General features: G+C 45.1%; 1 protein-coding gene across 3 annotated transcripts in view; it reads right to left on the reverse strand.

The window, feature by feature from the left end:
- Positions 1-22,733, reverse strand: part of HIPK2 (homeodomain interacting protein kinase 2) — a 120,705-nt gene that overhangs the window by 63,451 nt on the left and 34,521 nt on the right. For all 3 annotated transcript variants that reach the window (XM_085049583.1, XM_085049581.1, XM_085049582.1), the window contains exon 2: positions 15,938-17,033. In XM_085049583.1, coding sequence (XP_084905709.1) covers positions 15,938-17,033 — 1,096 coding nt within the window. The remainder of the gene's footprint in view (positions 1-15,937; positions 17,034-22,733) is intronic.

The raw sequence follows: 22,733 nt of genomic DNA on the forward strand, positions 1-22,733 counted from the left end.
GAGCAACAATTCTATTTCAGACTGCAGCTTATTATTTTTACTCCACTGTAAGAAAATAAAATTAAAATTAAAAAAAGGAATAATGTTGAAGAATGTTTAAGCATACAGTCTGGAGAGTTGTAAGAGGATAAGGGTTTGGTTTGCTATGTACAAAAAAGAAAGGCAAAGATTGTCCTCTCTAGAAAGTAAAACTGGATTGATTTTTCAACCACCAAAAACGTTACAATAATTTCAAACCCCAAAATGTCATTTAATTAATTTCATTCATAGTGGCAGGTTTTCAATTAGAATGGAAAAAAAAAAGTAGGGTTGTTGTTATTGTTTTTTTTTTTCCCATAAAAAAATTTGAAGAAGTGGAATTTTGGAGAGAAATTATGTTCTGTTTATCCCTACATAAGATCACTTATTCACTTCAAAACAAGTTAGAGAAGACCAAACACTATTATTTTCTATTATTTGCTGGCTCTTTCAGTCAATACTATTTTTTTTTCAATTCTCAGCTGTGGATTCATCGAAGAACCTTAGCTTTTCATTTTAATTAACTTTCTAATCATAAAGGCTCCAACACAATAAACCCCAACACGAAATAAAGAAGAATCTGTTGTTATTTTTCCCCTTACACACAGACTGACCAACATATCTCACCCATTCCTGTCCTAGGGACTTCACAAAGAAAGAGGAAAAAGCACATCCTGGCACATTCTAGAATACACTGAGTTTTTTGCAGAGTTAATCAGCACACCAGAACATATGAAACAAACCCCACTGCATTGATTAAAAATAACATTTCACGGGGAAATTGGGTGGTTAACAAAGTGCTGTATGGCTGGACCCTTTGCTGAATACATTTCAGCCAGGGGAAGCTTCTTGCACTGATTTGCAAGTTGCAGAAAACCCCACTGCTGCCAACATTTGAAAATAATTAAATAGGAGCTTTGTTGTCTGTGGAAAGAAAAAAAGCCAATAAAGACACATTTTTAGCTTCTTTTAAATGCTATTTAATGATCAGCAAGCTTCTTGCAGGGATAGAACTGTATTTGCACAATGAAAAAGGGATCCACCAGTACATACACATGTGTACCTTGGTTTCTCCCTGCACAGAGAAATGAGTTGTGCATCATTTATGGCTACTCTGTGTACTTCATAATGTATGCATGGGTGAGCTATACCCATGGCAGGATATTTAAACTGTCTCATTTGTCCAGGCCACTCACAATCATACAGCTAAAGGATAGCCAGAAAGAAATCCTTACTCAAACAGAGAGCAGAAGAATATTAATTTTCCTGTTTTGTTAGAAGCACACTCCCCCCTTCCCATTTACAAGTGAAATCCAGGAGTGATGGGGATTTTCAGTACTTAAAAAATAAAATTAAAAAAATAAAATCAAGAAATATGAAGAGGTTCAGGAAAAGCAAAGTCAGAGGATTTCACAAGGCAAACTCCAGAGTTGTCACCCCAGGAAAAGTCACTGTCAGGAACCAAACACTAGTTTAAGTTTTCCCCCAGTTTGTGGAGATATGAAGACATTAGAAATACAAATCTTCCTTTCGAGTCATCACTATTCCAACCTGACAACACTTTAAAATGAACTCTTCTTCAGTCTTGAAAATGTAGAGCACCCAACAAACATCTTTAGATGGTGCACTCAGTGGGGAAAGGTCCCTTTCTGCCACCCCTTCCTGTTCAGCACCCAAAGCACCTCAGCTGCCAGGAGCATTAGAAAACCCATTCTGTCCTACAGCCAGAAATTTCTGCTCTCACTCCAAACACTGAGCTCACTGTGCTCCCAACAAAGCTGTGCTCAGAACAAGCACTGGCACTGCGTTTATGTGAGATGACTGCATGGCCCTGCAGGTTGATAAAAGCTTCTGGAGTCTTTCACATCCAACTAAAGTCACCAGTTTGAACCATCCCATGACAGTGGTGTCTGGAACTGGCTGCAGCTGGGAGATTGCTGTGCTCCATCCCACAGAGCCAAGAGAATCCCTCTATCCCCTGAAGATAAATATGCTCGCTGTTTTGGGGTGTTCTGCACAGGGAGGACAACACTGGCTCTTCAGCTAGATACAAGGTCTGTCAAGGATTGGGATACACCCTTCATAGCTAACTTTTAGTAGAAAATATTCTCCACATTGCCATTTCCTACAGTCCCCCTCTAGAATGATCCATCACAGCCTCATGAACTCACAGATGACACTTCAGTCTCCATGAGAATGCTCTGGAAGAACCCATTCCTTCCACACCTGATTGTGTTAAAGCTGAAGATCATCCCTGAAGAAGTAGTAAATGAAAAAACCCCAAAACAATACCATCTATCTGGAATCTGCCCTTCCCTCCATCTCCCAAGGCCATGACCAATTCTGCCAGCCAGCTTTTCCACAACAGCTCAATATTACTATTTGCCACAAAAGACAAACATAGATACATAAATTCCCCATCCCATTTGTTTGTATAGAAATGTTTAGCCTGAAGGAAAACAAAAGCTGATCTCTGCTGAAATTCACTTCTGTGAGCAAAGGTCCACTCAGGCTACAGCTGGAGAACCCCACAAGATGTGGCAAAACCAACTGTAAAGTCATACTGAAATAAAGCATCGTTTGGATTAAACCTCATTTTGCTAAGATCTTCAAACCTCCTGCAGGCACTCAAACTGGTCTGGTTTTATCCCATTTTAACAGCCTCACACTGACCACTTCAAAACTCCTATTAACCTAGTGAAAAGAACACCCTAGGCTTTACTTTTCTAAACAGCACCAAGCTGCTCGTCGGCCTTTACCAAAATGACAGAGAAATAAAGAGTTCTCCTCCCTGTGTGAACTACAGGCTTTGCCCCTGCCTGGCTGAGGTGGCAAACCCTGCTGGCTTGCTTGGTTCACACAGACCTGCACATGCTCAATAACACCATTGATTTTGTTTGTGCAGGCAGAGAGAATCCAATTTTAAAAAGCCACATTGATTCCCACCCATTAAAAACAGAGCAAGCTGCAGCATTTGCTAAATGGATAGAAAAAGACTGAGGTCAGGACGGAGGGGTGGGAATAATGTCATTAGGCTGAGCTTGTTCTGAAGGACAGAGAATCGCAAAAACGGACAATCAAATAGTAACCATTTGACTTTTTATTATTTGCTGTAGTTTCTAAATTACAAAAGCAGCAAGTCAACAAGCAGGGAGTGCCTGGGTGCAGCACCAAGGGATGCACAGAGGAAGGCATCCAAGAGCATGGAGCTGTGATTAGTTGCATTTGGAGCATGAAGACACACACGCACACAGCCAAAGAGGGCACAGCCACAGGAACTGAGAGAGAAGCCTCAGAGAGGACCCTGTCTGCTTTTCAGTTCTTTGTTTTAGCACATTAAACAAACAGAGCCATCACACAGGTCACCCAGGACCTTCCTTCTGCAACTGTGGCCCCAGCTGCACAGCACACAAAAACTATTATTATTCTCTAATGGCTGCACCTTTTGGACAATGATTCAGTGTTTTGGGGTTTTTTTCCCCTCCTTTTGTGCAGAGCCACTTAGTCTTTCGCTTCATTTTATGTTTTATTCGCACGCTCCTGAAATCTTCATGCGGTGACTAAAAATTCATGAGGCAGCCTTAAGTAGGATCCCCACTCTTCCCTCCCTCCCTCCCCTTTTCCTACCCATAGCAAGCAGCTGAGGAGATGCTGGGCAGATATTGGTGCTGCTGCTGAGAAATAAAGATAAAGGAGAAATAAAGCAAGCAGCAAGGGGCTGGGAGAAGCTGCAGGTGGGGATGGAGATGGTTCTGCAGCCCTGGAGGTGCTTCTTCACCCTGCATCTGTGAGGACAGGATAGAGAGAGCACTGAGCTGGGCACTGAGGCTCCTCCAGCCCAGCAAACACATCCCAGAGCACAGACACTCCGTGCTGGCTGTGCTTCAGCTGCACTGCCTGGCCACGAGCTGCACAGCAGTCATTCATCTCCTCAACTTCAGCCCAACAATGTCAACAGGCAACTGCTTGCTCACATTAGTGAGGCTTTCATAATTGGTCCCAGCTGGTTAGCTGTAACACGCCTTGTTGTTGAGCAACTACCTAGTAACGCTGTCAGACATCCCCTGGTTGCATAAGGAGGGTTGGGATCTTTATCAATTACTGGCTGCCACCAGCCCGTGTCACTCTGCATGGGTAGGAAAGACTGTAAGGTCCTGCTCAGTCAAAGCAAAGGAAAATACAGGAAAATCTTGGAAAATTTTGGAAAATGGTGTGCCAGCTTCAAGCAAAGCAAGCTCAGGCTGTAGGCACAGCAGCCTCTCCTTGCTAGCAGGGTTCCTGCAGTGCCTCAGTCCTCTCTCCCCTCTGGTGTCACAGGGGCTGCTGCCAATGCCAGCTGCTTGCCAGCCCTCTGGCCACCATGTGGGCGTGCAAAACCCCTGGCTGGCTGTGAGGCACGTGGGGATGCAGGCAGAGCGTGGCAGGATTTCAAAGTGTTGTGAAGAAATGCACCCCAGTGCTTGGTCACACTGCTGACCAACACTGCAGCAGCAGCAAATAAATATTATAGTGTGGCACAGCTCCAAACACCAGGCAAGGCAACACGGGATAGAGCAAATGCTGTGGAAGGGAAAACCCAACAGTGTGGATCTCTCCAGGGCAAACGAGTGGAGGAAAAACAATGGAAGTGGCCATTTCACAAGATACCTGAGTACAACCCTGAAAACCTCAGTCAAAGTTTGCAGCCATCCCCTCTCCCCCCAGCCCTCACTCACTGTGCAATTTGATCTGTGATACAGCAAGTCAGAGATATTTTCTGCTGAAAACCAAGCACTGTGCTCTTCTTTCTGCCCTGTCACTGGGCTGCTGTGACAGCCCCCTTACAAAAGCAGTGACTAGAGTTATATCTTCAACACAGGATTCTTACACAACTTCAAATGCCATTTTGTGGGCAGTAATCAGATCCTGTAGCCCCAGGCTAAGGTAAAAGCTGTGAGTGTGTCTAGGAGCTCCACAGCTGCTCAAAAGCACAGATCTTGAACTGGAAATGAGCTTCTTCCACACTCCGTGCCCATCACTACCATTTCTGATTTCAGCAGCTATTCAACACATGCTTTAACATCACCCATGCCTCTGAAAGCCAAGAGAGCCATTCACATAAACTTAATCTTAGTTATTCTTGCTGGATCATAGGTACTGATGCTGGAAGGTAATTCTCTAAATCCAATGTAAATGTTTAAAGTTTAGTCTCAAAGGATTTATGTAGACATAAACATACAGATTAAAAACAAGCAAGACGTCGGGAGCTTTTTACTACCTTCTAAAGTAGCCAAGCACATGGATATTTTATCTCTCCTTTTGGATCTGCTTGCTTCCAACAGCACAGTTCAGAGACTTCATACAGATCAGAGGCAGAGTTCAGGCTAGCACTGACAATTTCATTAGAAAAAGAAAAAAAGATAGAATTGTGTTTTCTTATGTTCTCTGCTCTTTTATTGCTATTTTCAAAATGAAGAACAGACCCTACCAAAGTGCTAAAGGCTGAAAACATAACTCTAAATGATACAGGAAACCCAACTTTGTGCCAATCCATTTTTATCCTCTCTTTGTGGCCATAACAAAGCTGAGAACAAGAGCTAAACAATAAGAGAGAAAAAGAATAATTTCAACATAATTTTTTTGCTGAAAGTAACATCAGTGACAATAACAAGAATCCATTCAAAAGACAGAATGTTATCTTCCAACACAGTTAACATGCCTTTCTTTCTGCTGCTCATTATATATCTTACACATCAAGCTGTATTTTGACCTCCCTTACAAAGGAATACATTTGGAGGCACCACATCCCTGTACACATATTGGCATTGCTGAGTGAAATCCAGCCCATACTGCCATTCTCTTCCCTGCTCCCTCATGCACCTGCCAAGAGGAGATAGGTTATCAAATAAGCCTCTAGAAAAGCATTTCCAGAAACAACAATACGATGACCTCCTGCTCTTGCTTGTGCTCATGCAGCCCTTTCAGAATCCAGTCCACAAATTTAATGGGCTAACAACAGCAAGAGCTGTAGTTTTGACAACTGTGGCGATGTGATCACTTAGAAAAGCTTTTATTTCTGATACAGGTCTTCACCATTATTTCCTTTCACCTACTGAAATCAACTGGCAATATTACATCATTAACTTTTTAGCACAGCAACCAGCAAATTTCTCTAGCCTCAGCAGAACTTGTTTACATTGTAGATTTCATCTGCCCCTCTTAAAACTACCGAGAGTATCAAAGAAATACTCAATTTTTCTCTTAGATGACTATTCTCTGTTTGCAGTCTCCCACTGGCAAGTAAAACACTCTTAGACTAAATATATTAAAACTTTTCTTAACTCATCAGACGCTTCTTCCACTCCCCCCACCCTCCCAGACGTCGAGCGCAAAGCTCTGCATGGAAGCAACTGGTGGAAACACAAATTCTTACCACGGTGAATCCAAAAAAAGGCCATCAGCTCTCCTTCTGCACGCCAGCTGTCACATTAACACGTGTGCCACCCCTCATTGTCATATGTACTGATACACTCTATTACCCTTTTGTTTAAGGGCCTCAGCCACAAAAATCTTTGTGCACGAGGTGCTGTAAACACAGCCCTGCTCCAGCAAGAACAGCATTCCAGGAGAACAGCACGAGGTGAATGGCACAGACACCTCCATCTAGACTGCAGAGTACAGGCAGAAAAGATGGTGTTGCTCAGCAGTAGTACCACAAGCCATCCAGTAATTCCATGTGCAATTAAAACAACTCAATACAGTACAGCTCCTCCTGATATCAAGGTAACTGAAGGACTGATAACTTCTCCTTGGCTGCCTCTATGTGAGCACAAGCACCAGCTGCTAGGACACACAACTCTCCTTCTCAAGGCTTCAGCTGATGACCTTCCTGTGCTCAGAATCTGTGCAAGTCACTAGAGTTATCTGAAAACTGCCCCAAGACTCTCAAACAGGTAGAAATTCAGTGATGGCACTGTAAAACTTTTGGCACTTTTCATGACTTATCAGGCCTTGGGTATTACACTTGCATTTGAAAACTTCTGCTTCAAACCAGCTACAAATGACAGCAGTTGACAAAAAGCAAAATAATGACATGGAGTTAACCCAACTCTTTAGTTTTCAATTCAGAGTCACTCCAGTTAGATTCAGGTCAATTCCCCCATATCTACCCCACCTCTGCCCCTGAGCAGAAGGCTTAGTGGACAAACCCTGGGTTTGGTACTGGGTAGAATTCTGCAATTCTCAGGCCAATGCAAACCAGCAGAAGCAGGGACAGAACCTGGATGTCCATCCAAGCACTGGTCCCATGCAGTCACAAAGACAAAATAAGGGTAAAACAAAAAATTGAAGGTAAAGCAAAATGATTCATGTCTGTGCAGGTAGAACAATGTCTGCAATTACTTTTGTCCTTCAATAAGCAGAAAACAAAGGTCAGACACTCACAGATTACCTTCCAGCCCATCACAGACAAGGGATGCTGTCCTGTTTGGAAATTGGCTATCTCTGGCCTTGGAGTCTCCAAATAGCAAGAAGGGTGAAACCTCATCTTCTTTCCTCCCACACCTTTCCCTTTATGGGAAACAGCAACTTCCAGGTAGCCACGGTCTGTAAGAGGATTCTTCCTCTGCCCTTCCCCTCTCTCAGTTCCTAGAGCCACTTCCCTTTTACTTCTTCCTCTTAGAACTGTGACTCTCCCACCGTATGTGTGTGTGTATATATATATATTTATATGGATGCCTCTCTTCTGCATTTTATTTTCCTTGTAAAGCACCACAGAACAAGTCTTGTACAATCTGACCTAAAAAGCAAAGGACATTTCATTGACCTTCCTTCTTAAACAGGTAACAGCTGTGGCTATAACTCAGCTTAACTCAGGCCACAAGATTAGTGTTTTTCAAGCTAGATAACCACTCTCAACTGCTTGAGTTACTCCTTTTCCCCAGCATGACCTGGAGAAGGAGGCAGCTACTGAGTTCCCACCTGAGAATAAGGTGCCTTTACATTAGCTTAGACTAATTGGAAGCATCAGTGCAGCAAATGGCTTGAGAAGATAGAAACTGGGGACTGAAATCACGTCATTAACAGGTCTGAAGCTGGAGAATGTATAACCCCATACTAATCGTCGCTTCTTCAGGTAATTTTTCTCTCCTGGTAATGACTCATTCATTTATAAACCAACGTCAGTCACTTTTCTAACCTCACTGCTAATAAGCAGCAGAGCAGAAATACTTTCTAACCAGAAAATGCTCTTCAGTGTAATACAGCTTTCCTAAAACTTGTGAACCTAATGAATGCACAGACATACACAGTAAGCTTCCTCCCTGTTACATTTTCCTCTCTTACCTGCACTGAGCAAATGTACAGGGGGAGGTAAAACCTGATAGGATTTAAATACATGGTACTTGAGCAAAGTACCCCAGAAATCCTGTGCAAACTGTGTTGCTAATGCTTTTGCATACTCAGGAGAGCAGATCATGAATCTCACTACTCATAATTCCTTTATTTTCACACTTGGAGCACTGACCTCATCCCAACAGCCCCTCACCTCATTTTGCTTCTCAGCAGCCAGCAGAGCCCTTGGCCAGCTACTGCCCTGACCCAAATATGCATTGAAATAAGTGTAGGAAGAGACAGAAAATGATACTAGTGTTTACTGGTAATTGTGACTGCAGTGCACTCTCCTTCACTGGCCGCTGCTGCTGCAGTAACATCTGTGGGTCACCACACACCTAGGAGCCCCTGCTGCTGTTTTGTCATCAGAGCTGAAAGAAGAGCCTCCTCTCCCTGCTCTGCTTCCTTTGCACTCGGTGAGGAAGTGACTCGAGTGGGAGGAGAGAAAGGAGAGCAAACACAAAACCACAGAAGTGAGCAACTAGAGGCAGAGACCAAACTTTGTGCTTTTCATCCACGTGCAAGCAGCTGGCTCTGATTACAGCTGGCTCTTGTTGCAGCCCTACAAATTGTGTTGTCACTCACATTATCGCTGCAGAAACAACTGCTTGTCACCATCCTGAGCCTGGTTATGGCCCAGCCCCTGAGCTGAGCACAGGTATCTTTACCAAAACACACAATGTCTTTTATTTACTACAGAGATGGAGTCTGAAGAGCTACAGCCAATAGCTGCTATAGGAGGGGTTTGACTTCTTGTAGGTAAATAGCTCATTTTAACTAAAACAACCTGGCCATTTGTAGCTGTTTCAGGCTTGCCCTGGTACAGTAAATACAAAAGTGACCTTGATTTTTCACATCATTTCACCAGGCTGCTGCCTTAACAGGACTTACTGTGCTTATAAAGCTTGAGAGAAGACAAATAGACAGCAGGAAATCCTGTGACAGGCTTGTTTTGGTGGTGATGAGAGAGAAACAGTTGCAGAAGGAGAAAAGAAAAGAAAAAACATCAAAAAACCTGTAAACCCAACACCTGTAGCCAACCTACAAGTGGGGAGAGTGTGACTTCCAAGCCACTCCCTGATGCTCACAGTGTCACTGAAACTACTCTGGCAGCAAGTATAAAGAGGGTACAGATTAGTTTAGGATTCTCTGCTGGGTTTAAAAGGAAAAGGTCTGTGATGTTCATGTTAGAGTTCCCAGATGGCTTCAGGTGGTAGAACAGGGACTGGTAACAAGTGTGTTTGCACACTGCCTCCCCTCTGCAAGCCCCCAAAGAAAACACGTGGGAACTCCAGCTTAGCCCCATCTGAAGCATTATTTTTATCCAAATGTAAGGTATTGTTTTAGGGGATTTTAGGGGAGGTGAGCCCCAGGCGTGGGACTACATGGCACTGGGTGGTGCCTTTCCCTTTGCTGGGATCACTGATGTGCTTAAAAGCTGCAGCAGCCTTGGGAAAATTACATTTATCTTTTTCTCCCCACGGTTTGTTTCCTCTTTTACACCAAAACCATAGTCCCTGCCTCTGGCTGCTGCTCACATCCTCATGTCTGATCCACACCACCCTGAATGAATCCATCCCTGCCTCTGGACACACAGGTTCCTTCCTTTCCAGCCACCCAGACAAAACTGAGATCTGCAGGAGTAATTCCTGACAGTGCCCTGTCTTTGCCATACAGGAGCTGTTTCCAGAGAGAGGAGAGGAGACTGAAAGGATTGGCTCAGCACTCAGTTGAGATATTTGATTTTCCACCTCTCAGACACAGATGAGGCAAAAGGAAACAATGTGAGACTTCTCTGTTCCTAGGTCTACCAAAGACTTCTCTTTGCCCAGGAAAGGCTCCTGGCAGGTTCCTTGCAAACAGCCCTTTGTTACACATCTCCTTGGGCCTGAAGGCACGAAACTGGGCATATTTTACCCTCTTGGTTAATAAAGAAACAAAGCCCTCCTGTGACAGACAGCATTTCTGACTCCACACAGGACGCAGGGCTCCTCTTGGAGCTCCATCACCAGCTGGAGCTGGGCAGGGAGCTGCTGTGGTGGCACAGGGAAAGGGACACATCACCAGCTCTGGCAAGGTAAGGAGGAGCTGCTCTGGTGGCACAGGAAAGGGGCACATCACCAGCTCTGGCAAGGTAAGGAGGAGCTGCTGTGGTGGCACAGGGAAAGGGACACATCACCAGCTCTGGCAAGGTAAGGAAGGAGGAGCTGGTATCTGCTCAGAGCGAAATAAAAACTACCTAGGGGAATAGTAAAGTTTCAGCAGAGAAAACACTAGGGAGGATCTAGCCTGAGGAGGTTGTTTAGGCTGAAATACAGGCTTTTCTGTTTTAAATTAGACCCCAGATGGGGAGTACAGGCAGCATGAATCTCCTGTTGGATGCACCATGAGCACAATGCTGGTTTGTCATCCTTTCCAAGGTGATTTATATACAAAGGAATTGGGCAAAGAACTATCTTTGCTTGAGTTTTGTAAAACCAAAAACCAACCTGGCTTGACTATCCCGAAGATTGGTCAAAGCCAAAAGCTTTCACTAAATGTCTCCTGCCTTCCAAGCCTTGGTGGTCTGGGTACAATAAAACTGAGATTCAATTAATCCCGGTGTTGGTTTTGAAAAAAAAAAATCCTGCTGAATTTTGATTCTGAAAAAATAAAACCAACTTCAAACTTCATGTGTCCTTGGGAAAGAAATGAACAACTCCTGAAAACAGTATAGCTTGAAGTCTGCTTTCCTCCACAAAGTCTCCTGCAATGTATTGCCAGTTTTGCAAGCCTGCAGTCCTACCAGGCATGATCATCACTAAGGGAAACAGAGTTTGGATTTCAGCAATGAACTCTGTGGTTTCACTCCAGTCCCACAAGAAACTTTCCTCCTCAAACCATCGAGCTGTCCTGCTGTTTACCTTGGAGATGCAGTCAGTAAAACAGTGAATGTTGCAGGTAGAACAATGTGGCTCATTGCTACACAGCTGCAAAAGCAGGCAAATCTGAGACAGAGATGTTTTTCAAGTCCAGAATGACAGAATATTTTGAAATATAAGTGCATTACACTGTTATACAAGGACATAGCAGATGCCAATTCCGTGAGTAAACAATTAAGCATAGCCCATCCCTGTGTCATTACAACTGCCTCATTTCTTTAAAGGGCAGTTCTGACCAGAATGACACACATGTGAGTCACACGATGGGGAATGGGCTGTGACTTTTCTCAGAAATTTACCTTGCTTTGGCTTCCTGTCAGCTGCAGGACTGACACCTGCCATGGCAAGATGGATCCAGGTTAGCCCCTGCATCCCTGAGGATCTGTGCTCCCCCAGCCGAGCATGCAGAGCCAGTGAAAAGCCACGCCTGCACACACTCTCCCTGCACACTCTGTATGGGTGGCTGACAGTGTGCACGTAGCCTTTATGCATGCAGATTTTCTTGCAGTGTCTGAAACTAGACTGATAAACACCTCTTCAAACTGATACTCAGCTTCACTCTCTGTTATCCAAACATTTCATCAAAGGCCACTTACCTACAAAGCAGACATCTCAACCCAAGCCAGACAAGCCACATACCAAAAGCCTTTTGAAAACAAGGAACCAAACCTGGATTTATTCGCTAGTAGTGAAGGGTTGGCAGCTGTTATTTTATATCTGCAATATTTTTGCAAATCCTGAAAGACTTAAATCTCGTAAGGTGATTACACCATTAATGAGAGAAACACTATCACCCCTGAGGTCTGAGCACAGCAGCTGTTTCAGCTGAATGGCAAAGAAAAGTCAAGAGGGCAAGGTGACAAACTGGTGGTGTCCCCAAGCACCCCCATGCTGCCACCCCATGAGAGGGAAGTGCTCTGGTTCCAGCAAGGGACAGCCACAACTGTCCCTCTACCACCCCAACCAGCCCTGCCTCCCCCACCTCTCTTCCACCTGGTGTGTGAATGGGGGCTCTGACAAAGGGGCATCTGTTGCAGCCTGAGCCCTGAATTTCTCAGGATGTGAGTTTTCCCACGGAACTGTTCATCCACAGCTTATCAGCCCATAAGGAATCTCTCTGGTCATTCATTCCTTTGACTCTCTTCAAACTAGAGATCACAGAAACCACCTCAGTGATCTCCCAACGGCAGCATGAAAAGGAAAAGGGACAAAATAAAATCCCAGGAAGGCACCCGATGACGCAGAGGCTATCACAGCTTTTTCATCCATTCCTCTGTGAACAGAGCTCAACTTCTAGCTTAGGGATGTCTGGCTAAAACTGCCAGGTGCAGAGCCCTGTCCTGCCCTGTGAGCTGGGCAGAGCAGCCCTGCATTGCCAGCTTCAGTTCCTCACACAGCACCTCCAGACCATGGCTCCATCACCACAGACCTCCCTGGAGGCTCAGGGAGCAGCCCCAGGGACAAGATGAAGGACTGTGGTGACTGGGGGGACAGGCTGGGAGCTCTCTCCCAAGCAAGGGACGTTTGGCAGCCACCAGTCAGGTCCTACACAGGTAAGACCTGTGGTGGGACATCAGGTCCTGGCTGAGGATGCCATGAGAGAATTTTGCACCACAGGCTGGAGATGGGTGGGCAGAAGGGGGATGATCCTCTCCGCAGCAACCCCTTTTGTATCCTGTATCCTCTTAGGGGGTTGGGAGCTAAATTCTGCTGGACTAGAGACATTTTGATACCATTTTTGCTACCTTCCATTCCGCTCTGTCCCCTCAATACCACTACCATCCTTCCAGAGAGCATTTGCTTAAAAATATCACTGGTGGAACAGACATTTCTGGGTTTGGGGCACCCAGCAAGGACCCCTCAGCAGAACCAGCAGCATAACAGCAAGGCTGCCCACCAATCCTGCCACAAGAACCTGGGCTGAGGGATCCCCTTCATCTTCAGAGCATCTTCTTCATGGCAGCAATGGCAAATCACTCATGTAAAATGTGCAAGCAGCCATGGGGCTCTCCTGGTTTATTCTGGGCTCTGCAGATTCAGGTCAAGAAAAAGCACAGAGTTTGTTTAAAGACATTTTGTCTTCCACTTCTAGGAGAAGAAAACAGGTCTATCATTTACAGGGAGAGGAAAGACCTTACTCTGCTCTGAGAAGGAGCAGGATACCACACACCTTTCAATCCTTCAAAGGATTTGGCCATCACACTCTCAAAGGCAGTGACAGGAAAAAGAAGCAGCAATTTGTTAATAAAATAAGGAGACAGCTTAGGAATTTGCTTGCAAAAGTCCATGATAAAAAGCCTCCAGCTGAGATCCAACCTCTGCTTTATATTCCCCAGTGTTCTGCCTCATCTTTCCTTAAATGCATGGGGCACAGGGCTTCTGTCACTTCTTTAGCATGACTGCTCACACTCTGAGAGGTTTTACCAGTCTGAGAAAGCTTTTCCTTCACATGCAGCTTAAATGTGCCATTTCTTGAAGTCATCCCCTTGTCTTTTATACTCTAGCAAGCAAAACAAGTGTAAATTAAATGGAAGGCACATGAAATCTTTATAAAGCCCAGTGCTTCCTCTAGCATGAAAGTCCCTTCGCTTTAGTGTAGAAGGGGTCTTTATTCTGTGCTGTATTTTCCCCATCAGAAAATGAAGAAGAACATAAATTTTCCTCATGACTTGAATTTAGCTTAATCAGCAGCCCCCTGCTGATGTAATTCAACCCAATGAGATTTTTCTTTTTTTTTTTTTTTTTCCTGGTGAGCTGCTGCCCCTTTTCCCCTCCTCCCACCAATAACTAGACTGGAAAACACGGCATGGAAAACAAGGGAGGAATTAGACAGACAGAACTTATTATCTATCAAGCTGCAACTTCAGACTGGGCAGGAATAACATTTAAAATATAAAACGCAAATTTTAGCATGCCTTTACCTCCCCAGAGACTGCCACAAAAATATTCCTTGTTTGTCGCGGAGAATGAACAGTTTTTCTCTTTCGTTTCTGCTTTCTGTCACATATTTCATTTTGGCTGCCCCTTCTGTCTTTCAGCTAGGGACCAAGGCTGCTAATGCAGAATCACAGGTAACTCAACAACAAAATGCCTGTATTATCTTTCTTTTTCTTTTTTTCCCCTAGTCTGTCAGGTAATTGCAAGTCTAAAAGCTTTCGCATATTTACCACAGAAACATGTCTCTCCTGGAGGATGGGACTGTCATCAGGAAGAGTATCTTATTTAATAAGCCTCTTCTGAGGTATAAGCTAGGGCTGAGGATTTTTTCCTGGCCTCCTTCGGAGCAAAGGACAAGCAGATAAAAATCAGCTGCTGCAGTGCTACACTGTCAAAGTTCCTGTTCCTGTGAAAATTAACTCTCTCCAAGCTCAGAGTTCAGCTACGCTTTGCCACAGTGAAGTTTATGAAGTAGGAAAGGGGTCTGTTACCAGCTCACATTGGTTTTTCATCCCCCATCCTCCCCTTCTATAAGACAGATTTCTTTCCTATTTACAAACAGATCAACTAGCCTGCTTTTCTGTAACCCATCTGATGAGCTGTGGAAGCTGCCAGGACTGATTTTCATTAAATCAGTCATCCAGAAGGATCGCGTTTTCCCTCTTTGCCCCTGTTTCACAGAAGTACAACAACAAAAATGTAGTCTGAACATTTCTAAATTCAGCTGTTATCTAAAGATAAATTCCCTTCACTATCTCCCCCCACCCCTGAAGTAGAATTGCTTTTCTCCTGTCCCTGAGATGCTGAAATGAGCTGACTGGCACCAAAGAGAGGGTCTGAGAACATCTACAGAGAGACTTGGCGTCAAGAAGGAGGGTGAGGATGCTCCTCCAGGGGTCATGAGAAGAGGCTGCTCTGCTGAAACTGTTCAAGAACCTGGAGAGGGACAGAGCTGGTTCCCACACTTCACCTCAGGACACCTGTGAGAGGTCAGAGCTCCATCCCAGCACAGAACAAAGCACTGTGAGTGGGGATCAACAGCTCCTCCATCCAACACCAGATCTCTGCCAACACTCATTCACCTCTACCAACAGCTTCCCACGTGGCAATAGGTGTTTCCAGCCTGGCCAGGCTGTCTGCTAGCCTGGAGGAGAGCTGACAAGAGCCATCCAGAATACTCCTATTGACTCACAGCCTGTGTGAAAACTAAACCATCTTCTGCATCCATACAGTCTTCCTGTGTGCCAACCTTACATTTGTAAAGCCCATGGTTTCACATATGAGTACAGACTGGAAGACACATTTGAAATATGGATTGATTGTTTAGGTTAAAGTAATTCAGAAACCAAGAACCTATATCCATTCATTGGAATGGAAACGTGGGCATCCCCTCGTCTGGAAAGAGTTCCAGAGAGAGCATAGTACAGACAGAAGTGAAAGGCTTCCCAAATTGTAACTGGCAAACTCCATTTCTACAACACTTCATGATTATTTACAAACTTACGATGGTTTTCAATGAAAGTAAACTCCACAAGGTTAGGAAATCATTTTCTCATATCATCAACAAGCCATTCCAAGAGCCATCTCTGTTTAGGATTAAGGGATGACTCTCATTCACTTAAATGAATGTAGAAAAATTCCCATAGGTAAAATACTTCTCCTAGCAGTGTTCCATGAGCCCAGTCTCTTACCTGTAGTATCTGGATTGAAGGTAGGTAGAACACACAGCTTTAGACACATGGCTAGCTGAACCAAAGTCTATGACCTTGACCCTATATGGCTGTCGGGATGGGTCTACCAGCATGATGTTCTCTGGTTTGAGATCAGCATGAATCAGTCCCAAGCTTTTCAGCTTCATTAGGGCAGTTGCTACCTGCTGGAGAATTGGTCGAATGTACTTAAGGGGCAAGGGACTGAATTTATTTTGTTTTAGGAAATCATAGAGGTTCTGCTCCAACATTTCAAATACCAAGCATGTGTGATTCTTGTGCTGGAAGCATTCGTAAGCACGGACAAAGTTGTAGTCATCCGCACTTTCCGTGCTCAGCCGAGCCAGGATGCTCACTTCAATCTGGCCTTGCCGGGCATACGAAGGGTGGTTTTTTAGGATTTTGATAGCCACAATCTCATTAGTGCCACGTTTCCAGCATTTGACTACTTGTCCGAAGGTTCCACGGCCAAGAAACTCTAACACTTCGTACGTGTTGGTCATGGAACAGAGCACCTCATGTTGCACCAGCTGGTAATCCCCTTCGCTGTTGGAGCCACTGTTTTTGGAGGTGGCCGTGGAGGTGGTGGCGGTGGCTACAGTGGCCCCACTGGCATTGTTCTGAATCATTGGCGGATGCTCCTCGATAATCTGCACGCTGCTCGTGTTCTCAATCTCCTCACTCTTGCGCTTTAGTCCACATTTTTGGTAGGTGTCCAGAAGGCTCACAGTGCTGCGACGCATCAGGTTGTGCGGCCCGCCCAGCGTTTGCCCAGACACTGCGACCACCCCGGAGGTGCTGTTGGCAGATGTGACCACGATGTGCCCCGTGCTGGCTGGGAAGATGATGGTCTGCTCGTAAGGGATGCTCGGGTTGGGGATCTGCAGGGAGGCGTTGACGGCGGCGGCGGCGGCTTGGGAGGACTGCACGTTCTTGCTCTGGTTGTAGACTTTGCTGTGTGTGCCGTACCCGGTCATATCCCAGTTCGAACTCGGCTCCACTTTCAGTTTCTTCACGCTACAGAAGGCACTTGACTGAAGGGTATGAGGAGAGAAAACTTGCACATGCGAGGCCATACCTGCAATAGAAGATCAGAGTGAAACCACAGGGTCAAGATGCCTTCCCCAGGTTTTTTTGTTTGCTCGGTGGCAGGAAAGGGAAATGGGATACAGGCTTCAGATACAGCACATGCACACACACAAAAAGCAAGTTCTTCCAGATATGTGTATTTGACACGAATAAAATATTATGCTCTAAAATAAATCCTTACCCCGGATTGAACTGTACTAGCAACATTCAAGATTTCTGCTCTCTTGCTCTCCCCCTTCTCATTTTTAATAAAAGGAATGTATATGTTATTTTTACCTCCTCTGCCTAAAGAGACTCCTATTCCCATTGTCTCCAGGAATATATCTAGCTCTCTGGAAGAACTCATGTCAAATACAGCAAAGTATTCTGACTACAGAAGCCAAATCTCAAATCCTCAGGCTATCTTAAGCAGTTTGGTGGATCTGACTTAAGTCCTCCACTTATTCCCATAAAACCACTGTGTCACTTCTGGCCTGCACAGGGTCAGGATGGGACCAGGAGATGATACCCTGTGACAAAATGGAGGTACATGGATAAAGTTGAGGAGCCAGGACAGAAGAAGATGATGTTTCAGATTGCTTGCCAAGTCTGCGAGTGGGAATTGTGCACAATGCTGGTCTGTGCTCAGGGACACTGGAGATGGGAGTTACACAACATGAGCTTCACTGTGTGCTCTCAGTTCTCCCAGATTTATAAAATTGTGTTCATTTATTCTTATTCACAGTGATAACACTATCACTGGAAACCAGATCCGCTGGAAATGAACAGTATTTTTTATGAAGCAACATACACATTAGCATGTGGCAGAATTTGCTCCTAATATAGCTTTATTTTTACAGAAAAGACAAAAACCTATTTTAATGAAAGTTAATTTGGTTTCAGAAGAGTTAACGAGCTTCTAAATCTTTATTTAAAAAACCCCAGACCACCAAAAAACAACCCCACAACCTCATAATCAAAGTGAAAATAAAGTATCACTGAGACAGACCTACTGAAGGATTCTGAGTAATATTCCATTGAAACAGAAAATGTGCCTATTCAGAGAAAAAAGATGTGGTGCACAGAGAAGGGGACATCTAAGTCCTGACTTGCTGCCAGCTTTCCCTGCCCAGGGCAGGGATAGTACTGCTGGGGCAAAGGTATTGTGAAGAACACAAATCCATGGGGATTCCTAGGGAAGGAGTCAGCGCCAGGCAGGAGTTGGGGCAGAAAGGCACAGCCTCCTTCACCCTCCTACCTGTCATCAGTGTTTCTTTTTAATAAACCAGAATGACTAGGGAAGAAAGAGACAATATGCTGAGCTGGCACCATTGCTGAATTATTAAGCACAAACATAACCTTGACTTGTTTTCAACTTTAAAAAAGTTAAAAGCCGAATGAATGTTTCAGTAACAAAACCACAACAAACTCTGCAGTGCACATGGATGACTTCTTCATGTGGAGGCCTGACAGTATCTGACTGCCTCCTCATACTTCACTAGTCCATGTTGCTCTTCAGAAGATTTTCTGGAGCTCATGTGTACACAGACACACTCACACACACGCATGCAGAAACTTACATACTCACATAGAAAAAGATGAATGTCACTCCACACTCACAAAGCTCAGTAGTATGGTCAAGTAAACAGATCTAAACACACCCAGCACTCATTTTCCAGCTAATTCCCAGCAGCCCAAAGGCCAGGAATGGCTCAGAAGGGGGATGCTGTGGTGAGCCAAAACCCACCATTAACTATTCAGAAATAACCAGCCAAGCAATCCCTCCAGTTTGCTTCAACAGCCCTGCCTTCATCCCTGCCACAGTGACCAATTTATGAGGACAGGGCAGATGCAGTAGAAAACCCCATCAGGACACACAGGGAAAGCCTCACCTGGGTTTGAACACAACACACATAACCCCACTGACCACACTCTAACAATGAAGCCCTGCAAACCACAGCGTGCTCCCTCTGCAGACAGGACCCCTGGCTCTATGGGGATTTCTGATTCCTGATCTAAGGGGATTTGCTAGTGTTCCTTTTAACTCCACCCCTGCTCCCCCAACTTCCTCGGCAGCAATTCCCAAGGTTTTTGCAGCTGGGTACTCAGACACCCTCCCTCTCCTTGCCCCTTTGAGCACCTTCTCTCCTCTCTCCCTTGCACAGGGCAATGATGCTGTCACGACTGCCATGGCATGTGGCAGGCGGCGAGCTCGGAGAACTGCAGCAGTGCTGCTCGACTTGTCATCCTGGACACAAAGCTCGTGTGTGAGTGAGCCAAAACCCTGTTTGTTTTTCCACTGATTAAGAAGAATCACGGTGTTCCTTCTAGTACAGTACTGACCTGCCTGGAGAGAGGGGGTGGTTTGATGTATGTTCTCCCCCTGGACGTGAATAATACGGCAGATGTAATTGGTAACATATTGTAGACCTAGCAGAGGTGTAATTTATAGTTTTATGCCTTTCATTCCATGGTGTGCTTGAGCAATCCCTCTTCGTGCAAAATAAAAAGGGAAAAAAATGACTGACGCAGAGCAAGGAGAGACGTTCTCCTCACACACGTCTCTAAAGATAACACCAAAAGACTGAGGCACAGCAAATTAAAGTCAAGGATGTGAAGCACAGCAGCTGCAACTTTCCCAGCGCCACTGTTAAAATCAGGATAATCGCCACCATCAAGGGACAGACTTTCAACTGGTGCAAACTGGCAGGGCTCCAGTTGACATCAGCTGACGCTAAAAACAAGGTCAGCAGTCACTCAGCGTTGTCAATGTCAGATGGCTGCCTGTGCCCTTTGGTGAAACGAGTTGTTGTTAGGGGTTTCCACATCGACAACCAGCCCCTTGCTGGCCCCAAAACACTGCTGGCAGACTCAGAAGAGGACAGGAAAAAGGGATAAACACTGACTCACCCTGGCACCCCAAAAGTGAAGGGGGTGAAGGAAGCAGTGCTTCTGTGGATAAAGTGAGGATTTGGACTCTTCTGCTGACAGTTTCTCCCTCCTCTGAGGTTATGTCTCATCACAGAAGAGGTATTTTTTTCCCCCTAAAAAAAGAACTATGAAATCTTCTTCCTTGCATCCAAAATGATTTGCTCATGTTTGAGGTTTTAGGGGCATGCATTGTAGGGAGAATAACTCAGTGAGTTCTTCAGCATAGTCCGATACCAAAAAATTACAGGCTGACTGACAGCTTGGTGATGGGAAAAGGCAGCTTCTGCAGCAATGTAATTTTTATTGCAAATTTTCCTGTGCACTTAATGCAAGAAAAACACAATCCTAAATTTCCTGAGGACACAATAAAACTGTGCTGGTGGCATGCTCTTTATTTCAGAAAGGATTTTTGCTCCACGGCAATAGCAGGAATAGTAATAAATGTGAATAAAAGTTGGATGGTTCTGTTACAGGAATCAAATTCCTCATTACAGCCTGTAATATGATTTAGACCTTCAGCCTTTTGATTACATAGGCTGACAACAGCTTGCCACAACAATCCACAAGGAAACAAGCCAGCAGCAGTGGGGTGATCCATGCCAGCCAAGCCCAGTGACAGTGATGTCTCAGAGACAGTGGGGATGTTTTGCATGGGACACCCAAGGCTGGCACCTGGCTCCTCACCTTTCTGCACTCTGCCAGGAGTGTAGAGGGTGAAGATACTCAGGATGAGCAGCTAAATACATGTCCTGAAGAGTGTAGGTCTAAGTTTTATATCACCCCTGAGCACGGCGAATCTCTGGGCTGGGAGCAGAATCAAGGTTGGGCACCATGCGTTAAATAAAATTGATAGTTCCTTTCTTTAATAATGAGTTTAGTGCAGGCATTTAAAGCTCTCACAAACCTGACAGTAACTGGATTTAATGGGGCCTTCCCTGTCTTCCCTGTCCTTGATACGACTCACACAACTCCCCACAGCATCCACATGAGCTGAAGTATGTAGTGTGCAGCCAGGGGACAGTGTTAAAACAGCCAGAATGACTTTTTATTAAAAGACTTGAGGTTTTTTGTTCCTGAGAACTCCTCCCACGTCAGCTTTCACTTAATAATAATTTAGCAGGTGCTATTTACAATTCAGATGGCCCTCTTCTGCATGCACACACAAATCACGCAGCCGCCTCACTTGTACTTCCAACAGGTTTCAGGAAAGCAAATGAGGTAAAGCTCCCTATCCACCCACCTCACTCTAAAAGGGCACAAAATACACTTCAGGGACTAAAGAAAGAATAGTTTGAAAGTAACTGATGTTTTTATTCTGGTTTTCTCCCAGCACTTACTGCTGATTTTAAAGTGGTGGCAGGTGACCGAGCTGGTGCCCTGTATGGAGCAGGAAGCCAAACCTTCTGCAGCACCTGCAGAGCTGCCAGTGCTCTGAAACCAGAGGCTGCCTCCTGACTGCTGCCAGAACGACACTGCCTGCTTGAAAAATACTGTAGAAAGCACAGGGAGTGTGTGCAGCATATCAATGATGCTCACACGACAACATGAAATAAGTATCTTCCACTTCTCCCCGGAGAGGCACAAGCCTGCAAACCCATATACACAGCCAGGGTGAGAGGGCAATGAAAAGGGGATATTCCAGGTGTGGCTCATGAATTGCACCTTCAAAATAGCCATGGCTCAGGCACAGCACTCTTCTTCACAGTGGCCTCTGTGTGGCTCCTTCTGAGGCATTGTCCCCAGCACCAGTGCACTCTCAGAACCTCTTGAAAATCTATGGCCCTGGAGGCTACACAAATGCTTTTCCTTGTGTTTGGAGACAACCTCAAAGCAGAGCTCAGACCTCAACAGCCTGAGCTCCTTCCTGTTCCTGGTGAGTGTAAAATGTCAAGGGGGCCTTCATCCCAGGTGAAAATCTCCCTGCCTTCCTGCTCTGCTTTTCCTGTCCTGCTAGTCAAACCGTCTCACCCTAATTAGTAGTTTTCTGAATGCCTGTGTAGCGCACAGCAGTTCTCAGAGATGTAAGATGTGACAAAGCACATCCCCTGCACTGCTCCAGACCTGGATTCACACAGCTCCAACCAGGTCTGATCCATGTTTTATGGCCAAACGAAAAAGCAACACTTCCCAATGCACAGAGTAGCCACAAACACAACCAAATGGACAAAGCCAGGCATTCATCTCCTCCCCTCTCATCCCCACCCAAAAAGCACATCCTACAGTGCAATGGCCAGGGACTCTCCTCACCATCACCTTCAAACCCCTTATCTCCCTGCTACCCCAACTGCCCTCCTACACATCCCTCTCCTGCATTTATAGCATCAACAACCCAGCCTGCTATTTCATTCTGCACAGCATGACTTCCCTTCAGAGGTATGATGAGAATTATCAACCAGGACTTACTTAGTACTCCTGAGCATGGAGGTGGTGTAGGCAGTCACTCCCCATCACAGCCTGATCAGGTTATTTTGGCTCAGGATACTGCTGTCTCTCCTCATAAACCATCTTTATTCCCTTCTTCACTCTCCCTTTAACTCCTTAAATCCAAGGCAACTTGTCTGCTGGCTAGTGAAAGCTTTCTTAGCTGTAATTTAGAAACATTTTGATCCTTATTCATCATTTTGGTGTGGGCTCAGGGCAGATGAGCCTGAATAACAAGCTGTGGCCTCCTCCTCCTGGCTTTAGGAACATGAAGCAAAATCTCAGAGACAAATAAATACATTTACATTTGAATACTTTATTACACCTCAGTGCAAGATTCTTCCAGGGTCACCTCCAT

The sequence above is a fragment of the Lichenostomus cassidix genome, chromosome 1Ab, assembly GCF_008360975.1.
Source record: "Lichenostomus cassidix isolate B80296 chromosome 1Ab, HeHo_3.0, whole genome shotgun sequence".
NCBI lineage: Eukaryota > Metazoa > Chordata > Aves > Passeriformes > Meliphagidae > Lichenostomus > Lichenostomus cassidix.